This window comes from Equus przewalskii, chromosome 22 (genome assembly GCF_037783145.1).
Source record: "Equus przewalskii isolate Varuska chromosome 22, EquPr2, whole genome shotgun sequence".
NCBI lineage: Eukaryota > Metazoa > Chordata > Mammalia > Perissodactyla > Equidae > Equus > Equus przewalskii.
This window is the reverse complement of record NC_091852.1, coordinates 4,807,142-4,831,294: the sequence shown is the minus strand read 5'-3', so window position 1 is coordinate 4,831,294 and position 24,153 is coordinate 4,807,142. Positions and strand designations below refer to the sequence as shown.

Sequence of the window (24,153 nt, the reverse complement as noted above, 5' to 3'; positions counted from 1 at the left end):
AACAACTGTAATTGTCGGGGATAGAGATCCTGAGAAGGAATTTGAAGAAAAATGGCCATAGGGGTTGACTAAGGGATCAAGAGGCAGGAAGGAAGATGCACAAAGAAAGATGCTGACAGACCATCATTATGGACTTCAGGCTGGTGGAATCTTTCTCTTCTTCCCTGGGACAGCACGAGGGCAGCTTTCTTCCTCAAAGGAAATGCCAATTGTTTTAGGAGTCAAAGGGTGACCTCAGCAGTGACGTGATCCTATAACTGGAGCAATATTGGGGAAATAATCAGGAAAAGCAAGGTCATGTGGAGGGAGTCTCCTACTTCTGTACTGACAGCAGGAAGCCTGCAGAGACCCTCAGCATAAATTCTAAGGCCAAACACCAAGCGGCTGTAAGTACCCACCCAGGGAAGCTCAGGAAGACACCCCTGCTGCCGAAGGCCTGGAAGGAATAGGGTCCTCTCTGCCCCTCTTCCTTCCACTGACAGAGGGGCTGGGGACCCACACAGCAGAGCCACTTTGCGTCCTAAATCCATCACTTCTGCAAAAACCAGCATTGGGTATTGCTGCAGCGCAATGATGTCATTGTCGAATTCTCTGGATTAGGGAAGAAAGAGTTTCCCCCTGAACAGAGCTCAGAGAAAGTGGCTGCTGATGGCTTTAGCGGGCATGCACACCTCCAGGTGGAGTTGGGGATGTTGCGAAATAAGAGGCAAAAGTCAAAGAGAAAGCGGCAAGATTCATGGACTTGAAACATCTGTCCGCCGTCGCCATCTCAGAGCCTGATCCTGACTACAGTCTTGAGCTCATGTCTTAGTCTCCCTACTCAGTAATGGGGGTGATAGTTGGCTCACAGATTATGTGTTTGTTGTAAATCCCTGTATTAAGTAGCTTGCCTTAAAATACTATCTGATGTAGCATATTATTTAGATATAGAAGTAAACATATAATATAAATATAGATACAGATATGACATATAGTTACAGACACATAGCCCCCAGTGCAGCTGTGACATTACAGAAAACTCCATCAATGATGGCCCAGGTGACACTCCACCTCTTTCCTACCACTTGCCCTCTTGCTGTGGTGACCCCAGCCACACTGGCCTCCTTACTGTTCAAATATATTGAGGTTGTTCCTACCTCAGGGCCTTTGCACCAGTTGACCCCAGTGCCTGGAATGCACTTCTTCCTGATGTTTGCATGTCTTGCTCTTTCACTTTATTCAGATCTCTGCTTAGGTATCACCTGCTCAGAAAATCCTTTGCTGACCCTCCCATCTAAAGAGCACTGCCCCGGTGTCCTTTTCATTTACTGACTCTCTTTTTCTTCCAGTGTTTATGACCACCTGACATTATCGTACGTAGCTATGTGTTTATTTATGTATGGTCTATGTGTCCCACTAAAAGGAGAGCTTCATGAGGACATGGAGCTGATTCACATCCACATCCCCCGTGCCTAGGACCATGCCCAGCACCCCACAGGTAGCTCAATAAATTTTTTTGCTGAATGAGTGAATGATACCAAAACAAACAAATGATTATCAACTCAATGATTGAAAAAATCAACCTATACTCTCTGCAATGAGGGTCTGAGAATCTGAAAAATGTTATAATAGCTTTTCTTAATGTTATCTGCTGCGGTGGAAATGGATAAGCTTTTGAAGACGGGGATTTGGCTTCCAGGTTGAATTCTCCCAACTTTCATTACTCCACAGCACTCTGGTCTTGGTTTCAGGTGGTGGAGCTATGGCAGGAGGTGAGAGTCAGAGGACAGCTCGTACAGGAGGCAGTGGTGATGCTGAGGGCTGGCTTGGGGCTTTAGGCCTCCTTTGTTAATCTCCATCTGCCCCTTTACCTCTCCAGCCGTCAAGACTATGTATAGGCGGTGCCATGCCAAGTGTGCTTCAGACCAGCCTCTCCCCTAGCCAAGCGTCTGCCACCCCTGAGCCCCTCCCATGGGAAATTCTGATGGGGCCACAAGGAACCTCTGTAAGTGGGATGGCTTCATGGAGGGAAGCTGGGATGGCCAGTGGGACGTGCCACAGGGTGAGCAAAGAGAAGGGAACCCATAGGTCAAGCCACTCAGCCTTTCCATTCTCTCTGGTTTCTCCCAGCATCCTCACACCCTCTCCTCTACCGAGGTGTCGCTTCAGCTCATTAATCTTCAGCTTCCACAGCTTTTCATGGTAGCTTACCCCGTATGTTCATTACTCTGTGTTCAACATATGTCTGTTTCCATTCCTTATTTACAGTTTAAATGAAAAACGGGTGTCGCTCCCTAAAGCTAATCGGCTACTGTCCATTTTTCCTTTTCCCCTCTGGATACCCCCGTCGGCTCTAAGGGGTTTGTTCTGACAGCCCCGAGGAGGGCAGACAGGAAGCTGCCTTTCTGGCTGTAGCCCCTGTTTCCTTCCATATTTATTTCACACTGGATTGTCTACCCACCCAGCCCATTCCCTGAGGCAGCCAGATGCAATTGTTTTCCTCGACATGTGTCTGTTGAACATCCAAGCACCGACAGTGCTTCCTTCATGAAACTTGTAGTCTAGGGGCAGACGGGGATAGCAACCACATGACCACACAAATAGGCATGTCCTTACACCTGATCGGTGCTGTGAGGGGAAAGTCAGCAGAACTGCCCGATAGTCTAACTTGCTTTTGGTGTCTAAGAAGATGATGTTTAAGCTAAGTTCTGATGGGCAAGTAGAAGGCAGCCAGGTAAAAATTGAGGAGCTGCATGTGTGAAGACCTAAGGTGAGAAAGTGCTGAGGACATTTAGACCAAAATGGATGGGTCACTGCAAGGAAGGGGAAAGCATCAGTGGAGACTGGAGAAGGAGGTGCTAAGATCAACCAGGGTTCTATCAGCCATTTTAACCACTTTTAATTTTATCCTAAAGGCAATGAGGAGTCATTAAAGAGTTTATAGCAGGAAAATCAAATGATCTGATGGAATTAATATTTTAAGACTATTGTTCTGGCTGTTGTATGGACAGTGGTTTGGAAAAAGCTAAGAAGGGAAACGGGAAGACCAGTTAGGAGGCTGTTGCAGTAGCCCAGGGAGGGAAATGACAGAACCAGGAGATCAAAATGGAGGTGGAAGGACATGGACAGATTTGAGATGTTTGTTGAAGGATGTCCTTGAAAGAACTTCATAGAATATTCCACCAGCCCTTGACAGCATTCTTCAAGACTTCCAGTAAGGGAGAAAAGTGAATTTCCTCCATGTTTAAGCCACTGTCTCTGTCACCTGCAGCTGATGGTGATCCCCACCTGATGCACGGTCTTCATCCCTGCACTGGCTTGGTTGTGGTTCAATGCAGCTCCGTGAAATAATATGGGTAAAGCTCTTGGTCATGCCTCACATATGCTACACCTGCAATAAGTAGTAGCTAGATGTTAAACGTTAGCCGCAAAGCTGAACACAACTCTGCCATCATAGCCTCTTCAGGGCACTGTGGCCAACTTCTACTCCTGAGGGAACTTCAGTGAGGAATCAGGGGCTTGATCTTCTTTGAGAACTTTTTCTCCTGCTATTTCCCAATAGTCTCCCTGCATGGGACCCTCTGGACACAGTAGCAAATGTGCAGGCATCCTAACATTGACCTGTTAGTGGAAGGAAGCTGATGAAGTTGTGGGCTAAACTGCAGCAGCATCATGGTCCACAGCCGGCTGTTCACATTTCCTCCATGGTGTCAGCTCTCTGCCCTGCATTATGGTTGCACAACAAGCTCCAGACAGCAAGGAGCTATTCTCATTCAATGTTGCTTCCCCACAGTGCACATAGCACTAACCAAATACAAGTTTGTTGAAATGTACTGAAATAAAGGTACTGGAAAAGAAGCAAGAGTAATGAGATATTGCATGTGGATTGGGTGTTAACCACTTAAGCCACACTTTGCCAGCTACCTCACTTGAGGCTCACAGAGAAGACACAGTAAGTATCACTGTCCCCAATCTGTAAGTGCAAAACATGGTTTAGAGGGAGACAGTGACTTCCCCAGTCATGTGGAGAGTCTTTATGCCCTAGAATAGAGCCCCAGGCTTCTGATGCAGGTCACTATGTTGAGCATACCAGGAGGGGGCATTTGTGTGGACCGCAGTGGGAATGGAGCCACTCAGGACCGTGCAGTGGACAGGACGTATGGAATCTGGTTGCAGGGTTGTGCAATCCCAAGGCTGTGGTCTGAATGTTTCTTTTTGTTTCTTCTGGCCATTGGGCTCTTTACCACATATTCTAGAACTTAGCCTATTGAGGAAAGGTATTGGCTGGATTTAGGTTTATGAGCTTTTATTCCTATTTAGAGGTGAAGAAGAGACTCTAAGACATAAAGTGATTTATTTACATTCACTTAGTTAGTAAGTGGCTGAGCTGGAACAGGAAACCAGTTCTGTCGACTCCAAAACCCGTCACTTTCTGCCACCAGAGTCTTTCAAACAGGAGTCTGGGTGGCCTTTGAACACAAGATGGTGTGTCCCAACCAGAGACCCCTGAGGCCACCAGATAAACATGGACTGTGTTTCTAAAGCATCAACTTTAATAAGCGATTGAGGGACAAAACCTCACTTTTCATAATTCATCATGGAGTCTAATGCAACAATTATATTAGATGTTAAAGATAAAATATAAGACATTAAACAAATTCCACATTTGCCATAAGCACCTTGGACTAGACCCACACACATGGTCCCAATTACTCCCCACACCCCTAGTTTTTTACTTCTTTCTGTGTTTTGGGGTGCTTTGGTGGAAAGCTTTGAGAAACATCCAGTTACACCATGCTGGTTTTCCGTAACACTGAGCTGCCAATATTCATTTTGCACAGAAGAGCTGCTGGTGAGGAACTGAGTACCAGGTTCACAATTGCAAAACAGCTGCTTCTTGTAATAAGTGTACTTTCTGTAGGTAGGTTTTCTCTGTAGGTATGTCTGGAGAAGTATGAGAAAATGGGTTTTAAATGTAGGTAATGTTTTTAGCACAAAGCATGGCACACAGAGTAGGTGCTCAGTAACTGAGTAAATTTTGTTATATTATTTATTGGCTCCCTAACTGAGTGAATTTTGTTATATTATTTCTTGGCTCCCATGATCATCATAACAAATCACAATGTCCTTTATAACCAAGGTCACAATCTCCATGCATTACATAGATCACAGACATAGCAGAAAAGGGCCATAATGACTTTAGGTAGGCATTCAGAGCTCCCTGGAAAAAAGCAACTTTCCCATTATTGTTACACTCACATGGACACAGACATCAGTTTCCATATCAGAATGAGCTGGGATGAAAGAGGACCTTATTCATTTTGAACCAGCTCTGATATACTAAGTCCTCATCTCAGGTTAGTGGTGGAATGTACATTCTGGCAGGGCCTTCAGTGTTAACTGACCAACTGGCATCAATGGTGGCATAGATATGTGGTGTCCATCCAGAAAACAGATCTCTCTGCTTGCTGGACATGATGCACCCGGGGCAGCAGTAATCATGGTAATCGCAGCTGGGCTGGAGAGAGCTGTTTCTAATACAGTGAAGCTAGTTTTTTCCTACTATGTTGATAAATCATTGATTTCTTCCTTTTCTAAAAGCTAGCTGGAATACTAGCGTTTCTGAGTTATTTCCATAGAAACAATTTCACAATGGAATTTTGGTTCTTAACCAACATCATGCAGTCACCTTACTACAGACAGTCACATGAATATATATTGCTCCTGCTTTTCTGATTACCTTTGCTCAGCACATGTCAGTCCCCCTTGGCTTTTCACCATCAAAGGATGCATTGCTTTGGTCTCAAATGCTGAAGAGTCAGATGGTCTCTTGGGTCTAAAACCATAATTATCAGGCGGCCATAAAAAGCTCAATAACATTGAACATTAAAATAATGGCAGTTTGATGAAATGCATATGGTTGGAATATACAGCGTCCCATCGCTGAGAGATGTATAAGTTTTGTACAATAATTACACACCAGGCAGCATGCTGTATTAGTTCCTTCCAAAGGTGTCATCCTCCCATTGAGCCACTCGGGAACTCCCCATCAAAGTTGATAACAGTTAGTGGGATGGGGTGGAGAAGGAATCAGAGGAAGGAGGAGAGCATGTTGTTACTGTCTGACTTCACTTTATTGTTCAGATGAAGAATCTTTGGTTTTTAGATCCAAATGTGATCTTAAACATCAGTGTGCTTGCAGTTTTATACTTTACCAAGGGAAGACTTATTTGCTCCTGATTAGAGCCAAAATGTAAAATAAGGTGAAACTACAATCATTTCTAAGACTGGGGCTCTGTGGCTCTTTAAGTTGTAGATAGTGCACAAGTAGGGGACAATGGGACCCACAAGGGATGTCACTTAGGTGACACAAAGGCCAGGAAGCCCTTCTGCCTTTATCTGCATGTCACTAGGGGGTTCTAGGGTCTGCTCAGTCTTCCTTAGCTTCCACCAGGGAAATTGGGATGGAGTGGGGTATAGGTGACAGGGTGAGGACTGAGATGGCCCTGAGCTTTGCACTGGACATGAGCTGAATCTGGAACAAGAGCCGGTTTAAGCCATTTGCTCAACTCTAGAATTAGTTGGTAATAGGGAAACCGTCAAGAGTTACCTGGGAAGGGAAGGGAGGAGTGGCATTGAGCCTTCACCTGCAGACATGAAGATGCTGAAAGTGGACCACAGATTTGCATTCTGGACCAGAACTGCACAGCTCTTAGGACAGGCATACCTTATCTTGTTGCACTTTACTCTCTTGTGCTTCATAGAGATTGCGTTTTTTATAAATTGAAGATTTGTGGCAACCTTTCATCAAGCAAGTCTATCAGTGCCATTTTTCCAACAGTTTTTTCTCACTCCGTGTCTCTGTGTCACATTTTAGTAATTTTCACAATATTTCAAAATTTTCCTTATCATTCTATTTGTTGTGGTGCTCTGTGCTCAGCAATCTTTGATGTTACTGTTGTAATTTTTGGGGGGCTCCATCAATCACACCCATGTAAAACGGCAGACTTAGTCAATAAATGTTGTGTGTGTTCCGACTACTACACCAACCGGCTGTTTCCCCATCTCTCTCCCTCTCCTCGGGCCTCCCTATTCCTTGAGACACAACAATATTGAGATTAGACCAATTAATAACCCTATAATAGCCTCTAAGTGTTCAAGTGAAAGGAAGAGTTGCATGTCTCTCTCTTTAAATCAAAAGCTAGAAATGAAAATCAGTGAGGAAGGCGTGTTGAAAGTCAAGATAGGCTGAAAGCCAGGCCTCTTGCACCAAACAACTAACCAAGTTGTGAACATAAAGGAAAAGTTCCTGAAGGAAATTAAAAGTGCTACTCCAGTGAACACACAAATGATAAGAAAGTGGAACAACTTTATTGCTGACGTGGAGAAAGTTTTAGTGGTCTGGATAGAAGATCAAACCAGCCACAACACTCCCTTAAGTCAAAGCCTAATCTAGAGCAAGGCTCTCACTCTCTTCAACTCTGTGAAGGATAAGAGAGGTGAGGAAGCTGCAGAAGAAAAGTTTGAAGCTAGCAGAGGTTGGTTCATGAGGTTTAGGGAAAGACGCCGTCTCCTTGACATGGTGCAGGGTGAAGCAGGAAGTGCTGATATAGAAGCTGCAGCAAGTTCTCCAGAAGATCTAGCCAAGATAATCAATGAAGGTGGCTACGCTAAACAACAGATTTCCAATGCAGACAAAACAGCCTTCTATTGGAAGAAGATGCCATCTAGGACTTTCACAGCTAGAGAGGAGAAGTCAGTGCCTGCCTTCAAAGCTTCAAAGGACAGGCTGACTCTCTTGTTAGGGGCTAATGCAGCTGGTGACTTTAAGTTGAAGCCAATGCTCATTTACCATTCCAAAAATTCTAGGGCCCTTAAGAATTATGCTAAATCTGCTCTGTCTGTGCTCTATAATGGAACAACAAAGCTTGGATGACAGCGCATCTGTTTATAATATGGTTTACTGAATGTTTTAAGCCCACTGTTGAGACCTACTGCTCAGAAAAAAAGATTCTTTTCAAAATATTAGTGCTCATTGACATGCACCTGGTCACCCAAGAGCTGTAATGGAGATGTACAATGAGATCAATGTTGTTTTCATGCCTGCTAACACAGCATCCCTTCTGCCGTCCGTGGATCATGGAGTCATTTTGACTTTCAAGTCTTACTATTTAAGAAATACATTTTGTAAGGCTATAGCTGCTATAGATAGTGACTCATCTGATGGATCTGGGCAAAGTCAGTTGAAAACCTTTTGGAAAGAATTCACCAGTCTAGGTGCCATTAAGAACATTTGTGATTCATGGAAAGAGGGCAAAATATCAACATTAATAGGAGTTTGGAAGAAGTTGATTCCAACCCTCACGGATGACTTTGAGGGGTTCAAGGCTTCAGAGGAGGAAGTAACTGCAAAGGTGGTGGCAATAATGAGAGAGCTAGAATTACAAGTGAAACCTGAAAATATGACTGCATTGCTGCAACCTCATGATAAAACTGTAATGGACGAGGAGTTGCTTCTAATGGACGAGCAAAGAAAGTAGTTTCTTGAGATGGAATCTACTCCTAGTGAAGATTGTTGAAATGACAACAAAGGATTTCAAATATGACATAAACCTAGTCGATAAAGCTGCAGGAGGGTTTGAGAGGGTTGACTCCAATATTGAAAGATGTTCTACTGTGGGTAAAATGCTATCAAACAGCATCGCATGCAACAGAGAAATCATTTGTGAAAGGAAGAGTCAATCACTGTGGCAAACTTCATTGTCACCTTATTTTAAGAAATTGCCAAAGCCACCCCAAACGTCACCAGTCACCACTCTGATCAGTCAGCAGACATCAACATCAAGGCAAGACCCCCCACCAGCAAAAAGATTATGGCTCCCTGAGTGCTCAGATGATGGCCAGCAATTTTTAGCGATTTTTTTAATTAAGGTATGTACATTTTTTTAGACATAATGTTATTGCACACTTAATAGACTACAGTATAGTGTAAACATAACTTTTATATGCACTGGGAAACCCAAAAATTTGTGTGACTCACTTTATTGTGCTAATTCCTTTATTGTGGTGGTCTGGAACTGAACTAGCAACATCTCCGAGATATGGCTGTATTCAGAGCTGTTCTTGCTCCCCCAGAGTGTTCTGGAATCAGAAGGGGGAGCATTAGCAAGGACACATTATGCAATGAATGTTTTCATCCCCCTAAAATTAATATGTTGAAGCTCTAGCCCCCAGTGCAGCTGTATTTGGAGATGGAGCCTCTGAGGAAGTAATTAAGGTTAAACGAGGTTATGAGGTGGGGCCCTGATCCAATAAGATTAGTGTTCTTGTAAAAAGAGACACCAGAAACTCACTTTCTCTCTGCACACGCACAGCTCTGCACCGCCATCTGCAAGCCAGGAAGAGAGCTCTCATCAGAAATCAAAATGGCTGGAACCTTGATCTTGGACTTCTAGCCTCTAGAACTGTGATAAAATAAATGTCTGTTGCTTTAGCCACCCAGTTTATGGTATTTTGTTATGGCATCCTGAGCTGACTAATGCCTTCCCGATCCCTGGACTGACTCCATGTCAGACTTGAGGCAGAACAGAAAGAGCGCCACGCGTTTGGAGAGCTGAGTCCTGGTGTAGATGCTACCGCTCCTTCTTGGCTGTGTGGTTTTGGTTAGGTCGCTTTGCCTCTGGGCCTGGAGATTCCTCATCTCGTCAGCTGGGATAAAAGAAAATGCCTGACTTGCCCCACAGGATTACTGGACAGTCAAATACTTGGCATAACAACAGCAGCTAATACTTTTTGCACGTTTACTATGTATTGGGCATTATTCTAAGAATTTATTTATTCTTAAGTCAGGTTCACTGAGGTATAATGTAAATATAGTAAAATTCACCTCTTTGAGTGCATAGTTCTGAGTTTTGGCAAACCCAGTCATTTAATTGCCACCACAATCAAAACGTAGAACACCACCATCACCTCCCAGAATTCCCTTGTGCACCTGTATGGCAAGCTCCCCTACCAATTCCCAGCCACTGACAACCATAGGTTTTCTAGACCTATAGCTTTGCTTTTTCAAGAATGTCATATAAATGGCATCATACAATGGCACCACAGAGCTTTGCTAACAGCAACTCATTTAATCTTCACAAACACATTTTGAGGTCGGTACAATTATTATAGAATAAACTGATGTGGAAGTGCTATGAAAAAGCAAAAGAAGTGTTAGACAGACATGAAGTATTAATATTATTGTTGTTATTTTCATCATTTGTATTCTTATTATTTCATGGTAGAATAAGGGCAAAATCAATTCTCAGTGGAAATTTTGTACTGAATTTGCTTTATCTGCTCCCATAGAATCCAAGTGTCAGAAGACAGTGATGATGGCTCTATGACTTTCCCCTTCAAAACATGATCATCTGCCTTGTTCTGACAGGAAAGAGATTTAATTATGAAAAAAAGTATTCACAAAAATATTGTTAGAATAAGGTCCGGCATACCCTCTCTTTGACTGATCCAAAAATAGTTGGTCTTGAAGCTACTAAGTCATAACCCTTATGTCTATGACCAGATTGGTAATGGTAAAAGAAAATGAAAGATTCCCTAGGCTGCAAATAACAATTTCAAGTGTAGTGATGGTCAGTTCCCACTGAAAGAGAGACGGTGACTAGGCTCTCACCAGCACTTCCCCTGACTCAACCTGAGCGCTCCTTCAAGACTTCTAGGCAAGACAGGAAAGGCAGAATTTCTTCCCACGAAGTATCCCCAGGTTCAGCAGCCACATGCCATGGAGGCACTCCATCACTCTTTGTAATAGGAAAACTCTGATCTTCCTGGATGTGGTCATAAAGCGCCCACAGTTTGACCACAATGGTTCCAGATTCTCCAAGGAGAATATTTTGTGTAAATTGTTTCTCTCTCCTTTTTTTAACTTCATATTACAGATGCCACACATAATAAATAAGTAAATAAGGTCCAGCTATTTCTTAGAGTTTACAGCTTTCATGAATTTTTAAGGAACAGATGAGGAGAAACTGCTGAAACAAAGCAGTCGGGTGTAGGGTGTGTGAGGATGTCTAGGAGATTCTTCAATATTTAATGCAGCCAAAAGCCTCTGACGACTGAGCATCTCTTAATGGGGTTTGCCCTTTGGCCTGCATGTTTCTAAAGGAGTAAAATGTTTGGCTTCCAAACAAGCCATCACTCACTCAGTGAGTAAATATCACAAGCGGAAAGTGGCCTCCCAGGCATCATTGGTCTTTGCTAGTTGAGTTTAGAAGGCCCCAGATTAGCATTATTCACCTTTAAATCATCAGTGGTTTCAAAGCCAGCTAGGCGTTTGCTCTGGAGCTATAGAAAGGCTCCAGCTTACCATTTTGCCTCTCATAAGCATAGACTGGAGACTAGGCGTCACCATGGACAGAGAATGAGTTGGGATGGGGAGAAGCACAATCATTTGGGGAAATAAAAAAAGAATCAGTCACGACTGAACGAAACATTGGAATTTGAAATGGGACTGGACAAGTGAGATTTGAGAGGAATTCAAAGAAAGGGAAGCAGGAATGGACTGGGCAACACTGAGAATAATGGATGCTCTTGGAGAACTGAAGAGAAGATGATGAGGCAGCAAGGAGGATGGTAGATGCATTTTATGTGAAGTCCAACAGAAGGAGAGCTAAGCTTGTCATCTCCTCTCTCGTCTCCCAATGTACCTGGAAAATTGGTTATGCATTCCTCATTAAGTTGTATCAGGGATAAAGATGCTTTGTATATTTGTAAAAAATGAAAAGAACCCAGGCTCCCAGCATGAATAGTAGTGGGATAGAGAGATGTCTTCTATACTGTTGGCCACCAGTTTATATCTACACTTACTCAGCAGGTTCCTCGACTTCCTTAAATCCTAGTTTTCCAATGTAGAAAAAGAAATCATATTGTTTGTTAAGCCATGGGGAAATTTTCACAATTTATAACTCAATGACCTAAGAGAATGTACTGAAAGAGTATTTCTTGGGTAAGAAATAAATATTGTAGTTAAACAATTAGATGTGTCCCATTTGTTTTAAAAATAATGAAATCATTGATTTCTAATGCAAGACAGTTTCACCAAGTTCCTTTAAGTATTCTCTTCAGGATTTATTGTCTTAATTATCTTTCCAACAGGTAGATTTAAAGGATGCTCGGGCCCAGGTATTTGGACCAGACCACAGTTGTTAGTTTTGTTTTTAACCAGATCATCCTATACACGTCACCGTCAAAATTAGGAGGTGTCATGGAAATAAACATTAAAAGCTAAACAAACAGTTCTCATCTTAATATGTTTTAAAAAACAGAATCCATTATTTTCTGTAACTTGATTTATTTTAGGCACTGTGGAATTTCTTTGTGGCCATGGGCCTCAGACATCGCTGTGGTTAGCTTCGCTGATTTAAGCTAGTTGCAATTATTAGCAGCCATGATGGTCATTCAGTCCTTTTCTTTTTCATGGTTTAACTTTCTTCTTTAGTCCCTGTTGTTTGTCTACAGCCTCAGAAGATACGAGATGCTAGTCACCACCTGTAGAACAATGCTCCCTCATATTATGCGTTCGGACTTTTTCCTAGACTGCATTTCCAGATTGAATAGTTCCAGGTCTGTACCATAGACCCCTATGTCCACTGTATAGATGGCAAACCGAGGGATGAATGGGATTTCTCACACTGCTCAGAGCTCTCGTACTCCTCTGAACCCCAATATTTTTGGTTGCATTTTAAGAAGTCACCAATTTTATGGGGCTGGCCCCGTGGCCGAGTGGTTAGGTTCGCGCGCTCCGCTGCAGGCGGCCCAGTGTTTCGTTGGTTCGAATCCTGGGCGCGGACATGGCACTGCTCATCAAGCCACGCTGAGGCAGCATCCCACATGCCACAACTAGAAGGACCCACAACGAAGACTACACAACTATGTACTGGGGGGCTTTGGGGAGAAAAAGGAAAAAAATAAAATCTTTAAAAAAAAAACAAAAAACAAAAAAAAAGAAGTCACCAATTTTATTAAATGGTTCTTATCTGTAGCATGAAATAGGTGAGCCTGTTTCTGTCCATGTAATCTAAGGCTTAGGTCTATTAGGAGTTTAGAGTAGTTATTGGAGGATGGACTGGAAGGTAGGGAACACTGATCTCTTTGAAAGAACACATTGAGAATTCCTCCCTAAATATCAGCACTCACAAGAAACGCACTTGAAGCAATGGAATGCTTACCAACCTACTTCCTCAGGTCCTGCAAGACATCACTGATTAGTGTTCATCCCTCTTGATGCAACAGATACTTTAGCAAATGAAAGGAGTGCCTGCAGTGTTATCAGAGCTGTACTAAGGGGTACTGGACTTCTTGGTGCTTAGAAAACTCACTGAGCTGAGGAAGGAAGTCACTGAGGGAGGAAGAGTTCCTTGAAATGGTGAACTTGAGCTTGCCTTTAGGAGACCTTCGAGAAATAGGTAGAAAGGAAAGGAGATCCGACTTTCCAAGAGGCAGGAGTAGGTTCGGCCTGGGCAAGGAGCCACACCTAAGCTTGCTGGCTGAATACAGAACACGTGTTAGAGACTGCAGAAGCCGGGAACACAGGGAGACCCAGCAGAATGACCTCAAGATGTTCAGGGGGGAGAGGTTATGTGTGTGGCTTTAGGTATGCTACCTAAACTCTCTGAACTTTGGGGACATTATTTGTAATATGAAGACAAGCTAATGTCTACCCCAGAGGGTGACTATCGGGTTCCTGTGAGATCACGGGGTGGAAATTCTTTGTAAAAGTGAGGTACTATGTGTTGATGGGTGATTATGGTGGCAAAGTGGTGGTAGGTGATTACAGAACCAGTGTTTTGTGCTAGAAGTAACTAAGCTGGTTTAACCTGTCACATTTTACCAACAAGGAGATAAGCAGACCTAAGGTGACTTACCTAAGCTGGTTAATAGCACAGCAGGAACTAGAAACCCAGGTCCAAGTCAACTCCCATCTAACTGGATTTCCCATCCTGCATCGGTTCATTCTGGTGAGTTTAGTGAGGAGCATGCGGCCTGACCCAGCCTGAGCCCGGAGCGCCTCTCAGGCACGCTGGCATCTCCCGCAGTGGAAGCTGCAGTCCTGCCGCCCAGTGTCACGCTGGGATCACGTTCCCTCTCACAAATATCAGAGGGTGTGAGGGCAAGTTGCCAGGTAGCACAATGCAAAACAACTGTCTCACTGTGTTTGTTGCTGCACAGTATGTGGCTTGTGAGGTCCAAAAGCCACGGGGTGACCGGGACTGGAATGTGACAGTAATTTGTAACAACGGTGGCTTTTTTTTTTTTTTTGTCTACTTTTGTGACATGCTCCAAAATCTGGAGAAAGGACTGCAAAAGAAAATGCTCAGAAATGTTCTAAACAGGTTTAGAAAACTTGTGAACCCTGTCTGAACTCTGATTCGATTCTCCCACCACTCACCCGTTTGACATGAGGACCAGGAGAACATTATTTATAACAGCATGTGTGAAATCCCAGAAGGGACTCTTGAAAGAATCAAAGTGAAAACTCTGTCCCAAAGAGACTGCAAGCACAAAATAAATGATCAGGTGGGAAAACATGTAAATCAAAATTTGAATCTTTTTTTTCACCTTTAAAGGAAACAGGAGCTTTTTCTTTGGCCTTTAGGAACACAGGACAGAGAGCCAGATAGAGTAGGTACAGCAATCAGAGGAGCCCCAGCGCCCCCGTCACGGCAGAGGGAGGAGTATGGGAGAGACGTGTGTGTTGACTCTTCTTCTTGTTCCAGAATGGCTGCTTCCTATTGGGAAAATAAGATAGTAAAGGCTACACGGAAGAAAGTAAAACCTTGAAAGCATTTAGTGAATTAAAATTTAGGAAGCACTTTTGCAAATATTGTCTGCTTGGGTATTCACCTGATGACAACCCTGGGAGGTATTTATTGGTATGCACATTTTATAGTTAGAGAAACTAAGACACAGAGAGGTTTGGCAACTCGTCAGGTTTACCCAGCTAGAAAATAGCGCGCTGGAGCGTGCACCGGAACCCAGAGTTTCTAACGTCATGCACTGAGTGCTGTCCACTGCACAGTGGCTGGAAATGCACAAGGCACGTGGAAAGCCTGGTCTGTCGCCGGGTTAACCCAGCCCAGAATGTGGTGTTTAGCTGTCTGGTTCTAGGAGATGCATGTAAGTGGTTCTCTGTCTCGCTCCCTGTCCCCCACAAACACACATTTCAAATGAGTTTTCTACCACCATCCTTTCTGGCCAGTGAGTGCCTCTGTCACGTGGGCTGTGTTTGGAAATCAACTCTGATGGTGAGTATGGTCATCACCTGCAGGCCTGTCCAGGCATCTCCATGAGGAAAATCTGTGCTCACTGAATAGCGACTACCTGTCACTTCGGGGTGAGAGGCAAGTGAGGAAATCGAAAGCTGATGGAAGGCAACTGCCTCTAGTTAGTGTATGAGCTTTTGGTATATTCAAAGCTGAACAGTGAAGATATGGGGGCAGCTTACCCTCGAGCCAGCAAGTTATGTCCCTATCAATCAGATTTGGAGTCATAGTACAGAGAAGAATAGAAAAAGACCCTCTTCTCTTACAGTCGCGCTGTCTTTGACGCTAAGAGCATCATTTGAAATCACCAACCACATTAGACGTCTCTGATGCTCTCAGCTCCTTGTGCTCTGAGGTTGAGTGGCGTTTTTCAGGTAGTTAGTCCATTTCCTTCCTTTCATGAGTCAGAAATAGATCCTGAGACTTAGAATTGGGCAGAAACTCGACGTGGCATTAGTCTCAGGACTCAGGCGCTGAGTCTAACTCCTGCTGTGGGCTCACCTGCTGCCTGGAGTCAGGCACGGCTTTTGGGCTGGTAGTGCTGGGTTTACCAGCATGAAAAGTGGGACCTACCACCCCCAGGACTGCCGTGCAGAAAGCTCATCATGGCTTTAAAATCAGACAGACTTCATGGGCTACAAACCCGAAAATGGAATTCTAAACTTTTCTCCAGGAAGTAGGGCATCATAAACAAGTCTCCTTTGTCAAACAAAGTTCTCTTTGCTTATGCTAATGCTCTTGCCATCCGATGCCTCAGCTCTGGTGTTATTACTAAAATGGATTTTTCAAAAGTTGTGCTTACTTTTGTAAATAAGCTCAGTTGCACAGTGTAGAGGAAAGCCCTGAGCTCGGAGTCCAAAGACCTGACTTCTTTGTGTCCACAGCAACCTGAACCTCAGTTGCCTCATCTGTAAAATGGGAATAATCTGTGCCCTGCCCATTGCTGGGTTGTGGCAAGGTGTTCGAGGCAGGGCTGTCCACTCGCCCTAACACCTTAAAGCAGAAGGAAGCTCTGGCCTTGCTAAGGAAGCAGAGTCATCTGGTGGGCCATTTCAGATGCAGAGCACCTTATTGATATCCTGTTCAAAATCATCTTGTTAATGAGAAGATAGAGTCATCTTCCTACCAGAAAGTCCATGTGTTTTTTATCCAAGATGAACATCCACCCAATCGTCATCTCTGCTCCTATCTAGTTTCTAGAAAGGGAGAATTGCAAATACCTTTCATGTGAAAAAAGTATTTTGACCATCCTTTGCCCTCTATCTCTGTTGCTTGAGATTATAAAGAAATTGTATTTTCCTTAAGTGTTTATAAACAATTAAAATAAATACAAATAAAGGAAAGGAAAAAAACATCCCCTACATCTCTCTTCCACTCCTTTTTCCCTGAGCGTGGGAACTTGGTTTTGAGGTGACTGATGCCCCCTTGTTCACCCCTTTTCCGCCAGGTTGGTGGCCACACGATGCTCCCCATTCGCTGGATGCCTCCAGAGAGCATCATGTACAGGAAGTTCACCACAGAAAGTGACGTCTGGAGCCTGGGGGTCGTGTTGTGGGAGATCTTCACGTACGGCAAACAGCCCTGGTATCAGCTGTCGAACAATGAGGTAAGCGGTTGCCGGGCAGGACACCCCCAAGGGCTGATGCCAAGGGGAATCCCTCAACTGGAAGTCAGGACACCATCTTATGTGGCTCTGTTGGGAGCAGCCCCTCCCAAAGGGGCTGCCGTGTGCCTAGATGTCACGGCTGAAGCGTAGTCACTCTCCACATTTCAGAGTTCTAGAGCAAGCAGAGCAGTGTGTGCTGACAGGCCTGTGGTTCTCTGGTGATGGGACTGGGAATTACTTGGTGCTGCTCATCTAGTAAGTTAATAACAGGCGTAGCATCCCGCACTCTAAGCATCCAGCTAGTTTTTTGGTCTTGTTCCGATAAGGTTTCAAGTTTCTTTCCTCTTTGCACATTTCACTAGAACATTTACTTCTGGTGAAAACCTCAAGCTCTTTGTTTTCCCATCATAATTCTTTTGCAAATATGTCTACCTCTGAGGCATACTTCTGGGTCAGGTACCTCATATCTTCTTCAGGCCCACATCCGTCCTTTATCTGATTCCCTCATGGAAAACGACCGCCCAGGTCTATAGCCTGAGGTTAACTGGCCAGTCAGCGTCCTGACACAAAAGTGACCCGGGTTACGTCTCAGGCCAGCACAACTGAAACACACTGGAATGCTGGGGTGAGATTCGGGAGCATTCCATACAGATAAATGATTTCTCTGCCAGTTTGGTGAAATCACTATGGCTTGCAAAGTGAATACAAAGCAGTGAAATTAACCATGATATACCAACTATAATAGTTGCTCTCTTCCTTCTGGAGAAAGTAAACATCAAGGGGTTTCTTTAAAGCAGCCCTCATTTATTTTATCTGCCTGGTTTTTCCTCCTGTCTGATCCTGTCTTTGATCTCCATCCTGTCCAGGTGATAGAATGCATCACTCAGGGCAGGGTCTTGCAGCGACCTCGAACATGCCCCCAGGAGGTCTACGAGTTGATGCTGGGGTGCTGGCAGCGGGAGCCCCACATGAGGAAGAACATCAAGGGCATCCACACGCTCCTTCAGAACTTGGCCAAGGCATCTCCAGTCTACCTGGATATTCTAGGCTAGGGCCCTTCCCCAGGTCGATCCTTCCCAAAGCACCTCCTCAGATGGGCCGAGAGGATGAACGTCTTTTAACTGCCGCTGGATGCCATCAATCTGCTGTTCTTCACTCTGACAGCGTTAACAACAGAGACACTGAGAAGCTTTCAGAGGGAAGCAATGTGTACTTCTCCATCCGTAGACACAGTATGGACTTCTTTTTGGCATTATCTCTTTCTCTCTTTCCATCTCCTTTGGTTTGTTCCCTAGGTTTTTTTCTTCTTTTTTTCCTTTCTTTTTTGTCTTTCCTGCTTCACAGTCCTTACCTTCCTTTTTAAATCAATCTGGCTTCTGCATTACTATTAACTCTGCATAGACAAAGGCCTTAACAAACCTAATTTGTTATATCAGCAGACACTCCAGTTTGCCCACCACAACTAACAATGCCTTGTTGTATTCCTGCCTTTGATGTGGATGAAAAAAAGGGAAAACAAATATTTGACTTAAACTTTGTCACTTCTGCTGTACAGACATCGAGAGTTTCTATGGATTCACTTCTATTTATTTATTATTATTACTGTTCTTATTATTTTGGATGGCTTAAGCCTGTGTATGAAGAAGGAAAACTTGTGTTCAATCTGGGAAGCTTTTATCTATGGGAGATTAAAACCAGAGAGAAAGAAGATTTATTATAAACTGCAGTATGAGAGGAACAAAGACAACCATTGGGATCAGCTGGCGTCGGTCCCTGCTTAGGAAAACCCCAGCGACTGTTAGCTGGGAGGAATGTATTCGGCACCTTCCCCTGAGGACCTTTCTGAGGAGTAAAAAGACTGTTGAATTCTGTGCCGTGGACTCTTCTTTTCCCATCACCGGAAACACTAGAGTGTAGTAGAGGGAAAAGATGGCTTCCGTGAGACGCAAGATGGCGCATCACACGCTCAGACGGTCTTGTCTTTGTAGATCGTGGTGATAGCACTGGTTTGTTTTTCCAAGTGTTATTCACTGAGGCTTTATCAAGTTCAGTTGAAAATAGGTGGATTCTTATCCAGAGATCATTTCAGGGTCAGATGGGAAAGCCAAGGACTTGGAAAGGTAGGACAAGCTATAAATTCAGAGGCAAGTTTCTCTTATATTGAACTTTTCAGATAGCACTTCTCTCCAACCCCTACCCTCCACCTGACCCATCCTTTTAACTGTGCAAGCAAAAATGTGCATGGTCTTCGTCGATTAATACCTGTGTGCAGAACTACCGCTCCAGACGTCGTGCCCCTGATAGGTAGAGCAGATCCTTAAGAGGTATCACTTATATAATTAGGGGAAGCTAATGGAGTTCATTAGCTGAGTATAAATATCTCTGGGTCTTATGGTGGTGATGGGTTTTAACAAATATGTACCCTGAAGCCTGGAAGTCTCCATCCACGCGGCACCCACTGTGGGACTGGGGGAAGGGCAGTCAATCCCGGAGGGAAAGGAAACCTCACCTGGGGCATCACCTGCATTGATGCCCAGTGTACACAGGCCAAGACCTTGCTCTGGGCTCTGGTTGGGAGAGTGGTTTCATTCCAAGTGTACTCCATTGTCAGTATGCTGTTTTGTTTTCTTCACTCCATTAAAAGAAGTAAAAATAAAAAATTAGGCACAGCATGCCAATAGGAGGCTATGCCCAGGTCAAGCTTTGGAGGTGTGCTTCTGGGCATAGTCATGGGTTTTGCAAAAAGAGATTGTAAATTTAAATAGAAATTTACAGTTATTTGATGATCAGTTACACCAAGGAAGAAAAATATTTCTGTTCCACAAGAAAACTTGCTACCCTCTGTGAGGGGAATTTTGCTAACTTGACACCTTTATAACATGAGCCAGATTGAAAAGGAGTGATTTTAATTCATCTTAGGTCATTTTATTTCATATTTGTTTCTGAAGGTGCAATTGCTCTGTTTAGGTTTTTCTTACGCCCTTAAGTACTGGAGCACCTTATTTTCCATTATAGGCTTTGAAAGTCAGTTGTCAAAAAATCAATAGTGTCGATTAACTGAGAACAAAAGGAAATCCAGTAGCATCTGCAGTCAAGTGAAGAGGGTTGGACAAGACGAACCCTGGTCCCTTCAAGTTCTGTGCTGGCCTATGAGATGTGAGAGTTGAGCTGTTTGTTCTTTGTAGGTGAAAAACCACCCCTCCAGAATACACATAATAATATAATGAAAGCCATATCTCCATGATATATACCTGCACGTATATATCCTACAAGGACCCATGGTACTGTGCAAACACTGTGGCACTCTGTGAAGCGGTAAAGAAGGGGCAGATTTGTATAAAACTCTTCTAGATTCCATCAGCAATGACCTAAAAACCTACACAGGTTTGTCTTTCTGCGCGACTGGCCAGTTGCTCTGGGGGAAGAAGCTGCAAGTTATTTGTTTTATTTTAACAGACAGCAAAAGAGGTAATACCCTAGGAAATCAAATTTAAGGAGGGCTGTGCAGTTTTAGAGCAAGGCCTTGTTTAAGGCAAATCAGAAGACGGGAGCATTCCATTCCATTCCTGTGTTGTTTTCCTCTGAAGGAAAAAAGAAAAAAAATGTCTCCTTACCTTCTGACAGATCCCTCAAGGTCTTGAAATAAAAGGTTCTATGCAAGCACGAAGTTTTATAGTTCTTTCTATTGCTGATTATTATTTTTTTCCTCTGTTGTCTCAAGAGTATGTACTGATTTCAGAGATGTCTCTCTCATTGAAAGAACACCAGATTGCTTTTGAAGTAGCTGAATGAACCACAGACTGTCTTAAAACATTCATCGCTGTCCTCCACAATCCCCTCTTCTCTATGCTCTTCCAATTTTTAGAAAAGGAGTGTTCTCATTCTAGAAAGTAATGATCACAGAATATGGCCTGCCATCAAATTCCTTCAAAACTACAACAGTCATAGTGACATACCTAATTCTCTAGCCCAAACTCAGTCTGACAAACATTTCCACTGGTAAATTGTTTAATAGTTTTCCAAACGCTTTTTACATATGTTAGCAAATTATTCCCGTTTTTTGTAGGTGAGGTGATTGAGACTTGGAGAAGTTAAATGGCATGCTAGAAATCCCCAGGCTAGCTTCTGGCACCACTGGGACTTATGGAAGTATTCTGACTCTGAAGTTCATGATTCTGTCCACTAGAGACTCTAACATACAAGCAAGCCGGCCAGGAAAGAAAGCATGTTAACAAGTTCATGAACCAGGATACGAAGTTAGAACGAAATGAACCACATGAGATGACAAGCAACTGAGATATCGTGATATATAATCATGCTCATAGCTTCAGCTAAATCCTTGTACACTGAACCCACGTCATAATCACGCTTATTTAGAAAACATTTGAACTATGCTATTAGGATTATATCAGAACTCATATTATACGTATGTGTTCACACCAACGCTACCTGTGGTATTTTCATGTATTTATATGTGTGTTATAAATACTTGATTTCTACATATATGAACACACATGCATAGTTTGTGTGATTATGTATAAATTTATAGGCACACAGTAATAGAGATAATTATAAGTAGGGTGCAGTAGGAATAATTTGCTTAAAATCTGCTAAGTAACCAAAACTTTTTAATGTCCTGTTGCTGTTAGTGCTTCCATTCTCCACGTGGGTAGGACTGCATCGCACTTTTCAGCTCTGTGCCGTACAACATGGGTAGAAGACATAGTTCAGGTAATGTGCTTCCCAGAACAACTGAATCGAAGCCATCCCGCGACACTGAGTCCTTTCTCTGGCTCCTTGCAAAGGAAAATGCAGACTGAAATAGATCTCCTTCTGTAAAGGTCCAGGAAAGGAAAATTGATTTTTTTTCATCTTTTTGCACATTTGTATCATGCTCACCTCATTCCACCGTGACCCCTTTACACTTGTGTTCAGAGTCCAGGCATTCCAGAAGAGAACTGAAATGTTGGCAGCCCAGTGTCTTGAAGGTCAATGGTGAGACTCCAAGACCCCACAGCCAGGTGAGCGATGCTTAGGAATCCCCACATTCAAGCAGGAATGCAAGAAACAGCAGTGCAAAATGCCGCCTTGGCAAAGAGCCGTGACAGCAGGATGCCCTGGTCAGAAATAGACTTTTCTTTTTAACCTTTCCTTTTGCAAATTGGACCTTCTATGATGCCAATAACATTAAATTGTGTGTCTGATTAAACACGTGACTGCGTACACACATACCCTCAATTCTCTGGCTCTTTTTTTTCCCCATTTGAGGATTTTTATTTCCAATGTTGAGTTTTGTTTTGGCCCCATATCAGTGTTAGAGAAAATCTCACGAGGGGAACGGCCAGTGACCCCACTCCTCAGATGGCTGGATGAGCAATGAAAGCAGTTTCTTCACAGTGCATCATTGCGGAATGCGGAGACTCCCGAGGTTGTGATAGCAAATATTATCCTCAAGAATTAGGGCTGGGAGGGATTTGTAGTTAAACGTGACAGCTCATGAAGAGGTATTTTCTTGGTGTCAGGGCTAGAATGAATCACTGCTGCTCAAGTCAGAGGCTCTTGAATATCCTTAGTTTTTCATTTTTTCCCATTCTTTCCCTTTTACCTTTATTTATGTATTTATTTATTTCTATATATTTTTTGCTCCATTCATCACAAACACAAAGCAAAGCAAAAAAATATATATATGTGTATATGTGTTGCAGGCAAAACACTGTGAATTTCACAACAGCAACCAAGCAACTACTTTGCCATCTGAACATACGTCTCAGGAGACGAAATGGGAAAACATGGGGATGTCATTTTTTTAGTCTATGCATTCTAGGCCAGGTCTGTGTTTGTTTTATTTCTTTGGTCTGTGCATTAATGAAAATGATCCCGCGTGAAGGCTGGCTGAATGTTCAGCATACTGGAGCAAGCATAATAAAGCTGCTAATAGCCACACGTTTGAACTGGAAAAAAAAAAAATCGGAGAAAATGAAATGAAATGTAAAGGCCTATATCTTGCAGCTTGTATATCTTACTCTTGCTTTAAAAATGTATAAAACAGCTGGAAATGTTTTAAATACAAAGTCTTTGAATTAAATGTGGATTTTAAATATGTAATCCCTTGACAAACGACCAAATTATGGTGAAATATTGCTCCCTGCATTCATCGATCATTACCTATCACTTACAAATCTGCCTAGAGATGTGGACACTCTCTGCATTTGCTTCTGTACATGGAGAGATGTTTGTAAATATCCAGGCCATATACACACACACATTTCAATCTCTCTCTGAAGATATATTGCCCCTTTAATTGTGACCTGGTATTTGGAACTCTCCTTTTATTTGCTTTCTTTTTCTTTAATGTGACGTCTCTGTGCTGATACTTACTGGTTCTTGTTTTGCGATCTGTTTCGAGGTCCATTGCTTTACTAAGACCCACTGCATCTTGGCTGATTTCAAAGTGACACCAGAATATCAGTGTTTAAAAAAAAAGTTTTGTTTGTAAATCACGTGACCAGCTTCTCTCAACCTGACATGGAAAGTCTCTTGTACTACAGTGTACTTAATAAAAATGATGTCTTACAATAAATAACATCCTCGAAAGAGACACCAAAAGTGACATGATGACTACTTTAAAAATGTATAGAACTTTCACAAGGCCTGGTGTGCTCATTTTTCTGTCTGTCTGTCTGTATTTTAGATATGGCCACTGAAGATGCCTGCAGTGTTCGTTGGTTGAAGGCAATGAGAGTAAGTGGCCTTTGGTACCAGTTCCCTGGCTGAGCCCTCCATAACCTGACACTTTGAACTTATCTCTTAGAGAACTGCAACATCACTGTCCAATAGAACTTTCTGCAATGATATAAATATTCTATCTGCACTGTCCAATGTGGCTAGTTGGCACTTGACATGTGGTCAGTGTGACTGAAGAACTGAATTTTAAATCTGATTTCATTTCAAGTAGTTTACATTTAAATAGCCACATGTGGCTCAAGATTTCCATGTTAGACAGCACTGACTTAGAAGATAGAATCATCCTGATTTCTAACAGATCACACCTAAGAAACCCACCAAGGGAAATGTCGTGTATCGTGGCCTCTTAGGGTTGGGGCAATTTTGAGGATCATAATGACCCAAGCGCAGAAGTAGCCAAGTTGAAAATGCCACATTCTCTTGGTCTCTCTGTTAACCAGTGTTTCCTAAATCAGAGAGGCGAGGGACGACAAAATGAGAGTGGCTTAGCATGGGCTCCAAGGC

At 43.1% G+C, this 24,153-nt stretch overlaps 1 protein-coding gene across 18 annotated transcripts in view; it reads left to right on the top strand.

Annotated features, from left to right (window-relative positions):
- NTRK2 (neurotrophic receptor tyrosine kinase 2) overlaps positions 1-23,515 on the top strand; it is a 345,658-nt gene extending 322,143 nt beyond the window's left edge. For all 18 annotated transcript variants that reach the window (XM_008521436.2, XM_008521435.2, XM_070590388.1 and 15 more), the window contains 2 exons: positions 16,747-16,905; positions 17,772-23,515. In XM_008521436.2, the coding sequence (XP_008519658.1) occupies positions 16,747-16,905; positions 17,772-17,957 (345 nt within the window). In that variant the 3' untranslated portion in view covers positions 17,958-23,515. The remainder of the gene's footprint in view (positions 1-16,746; positions 16,906-17,771) is intronic.
- The last annotated feature ends 638 nt before the right edge of the window (positions 23,516-24,153 follow it).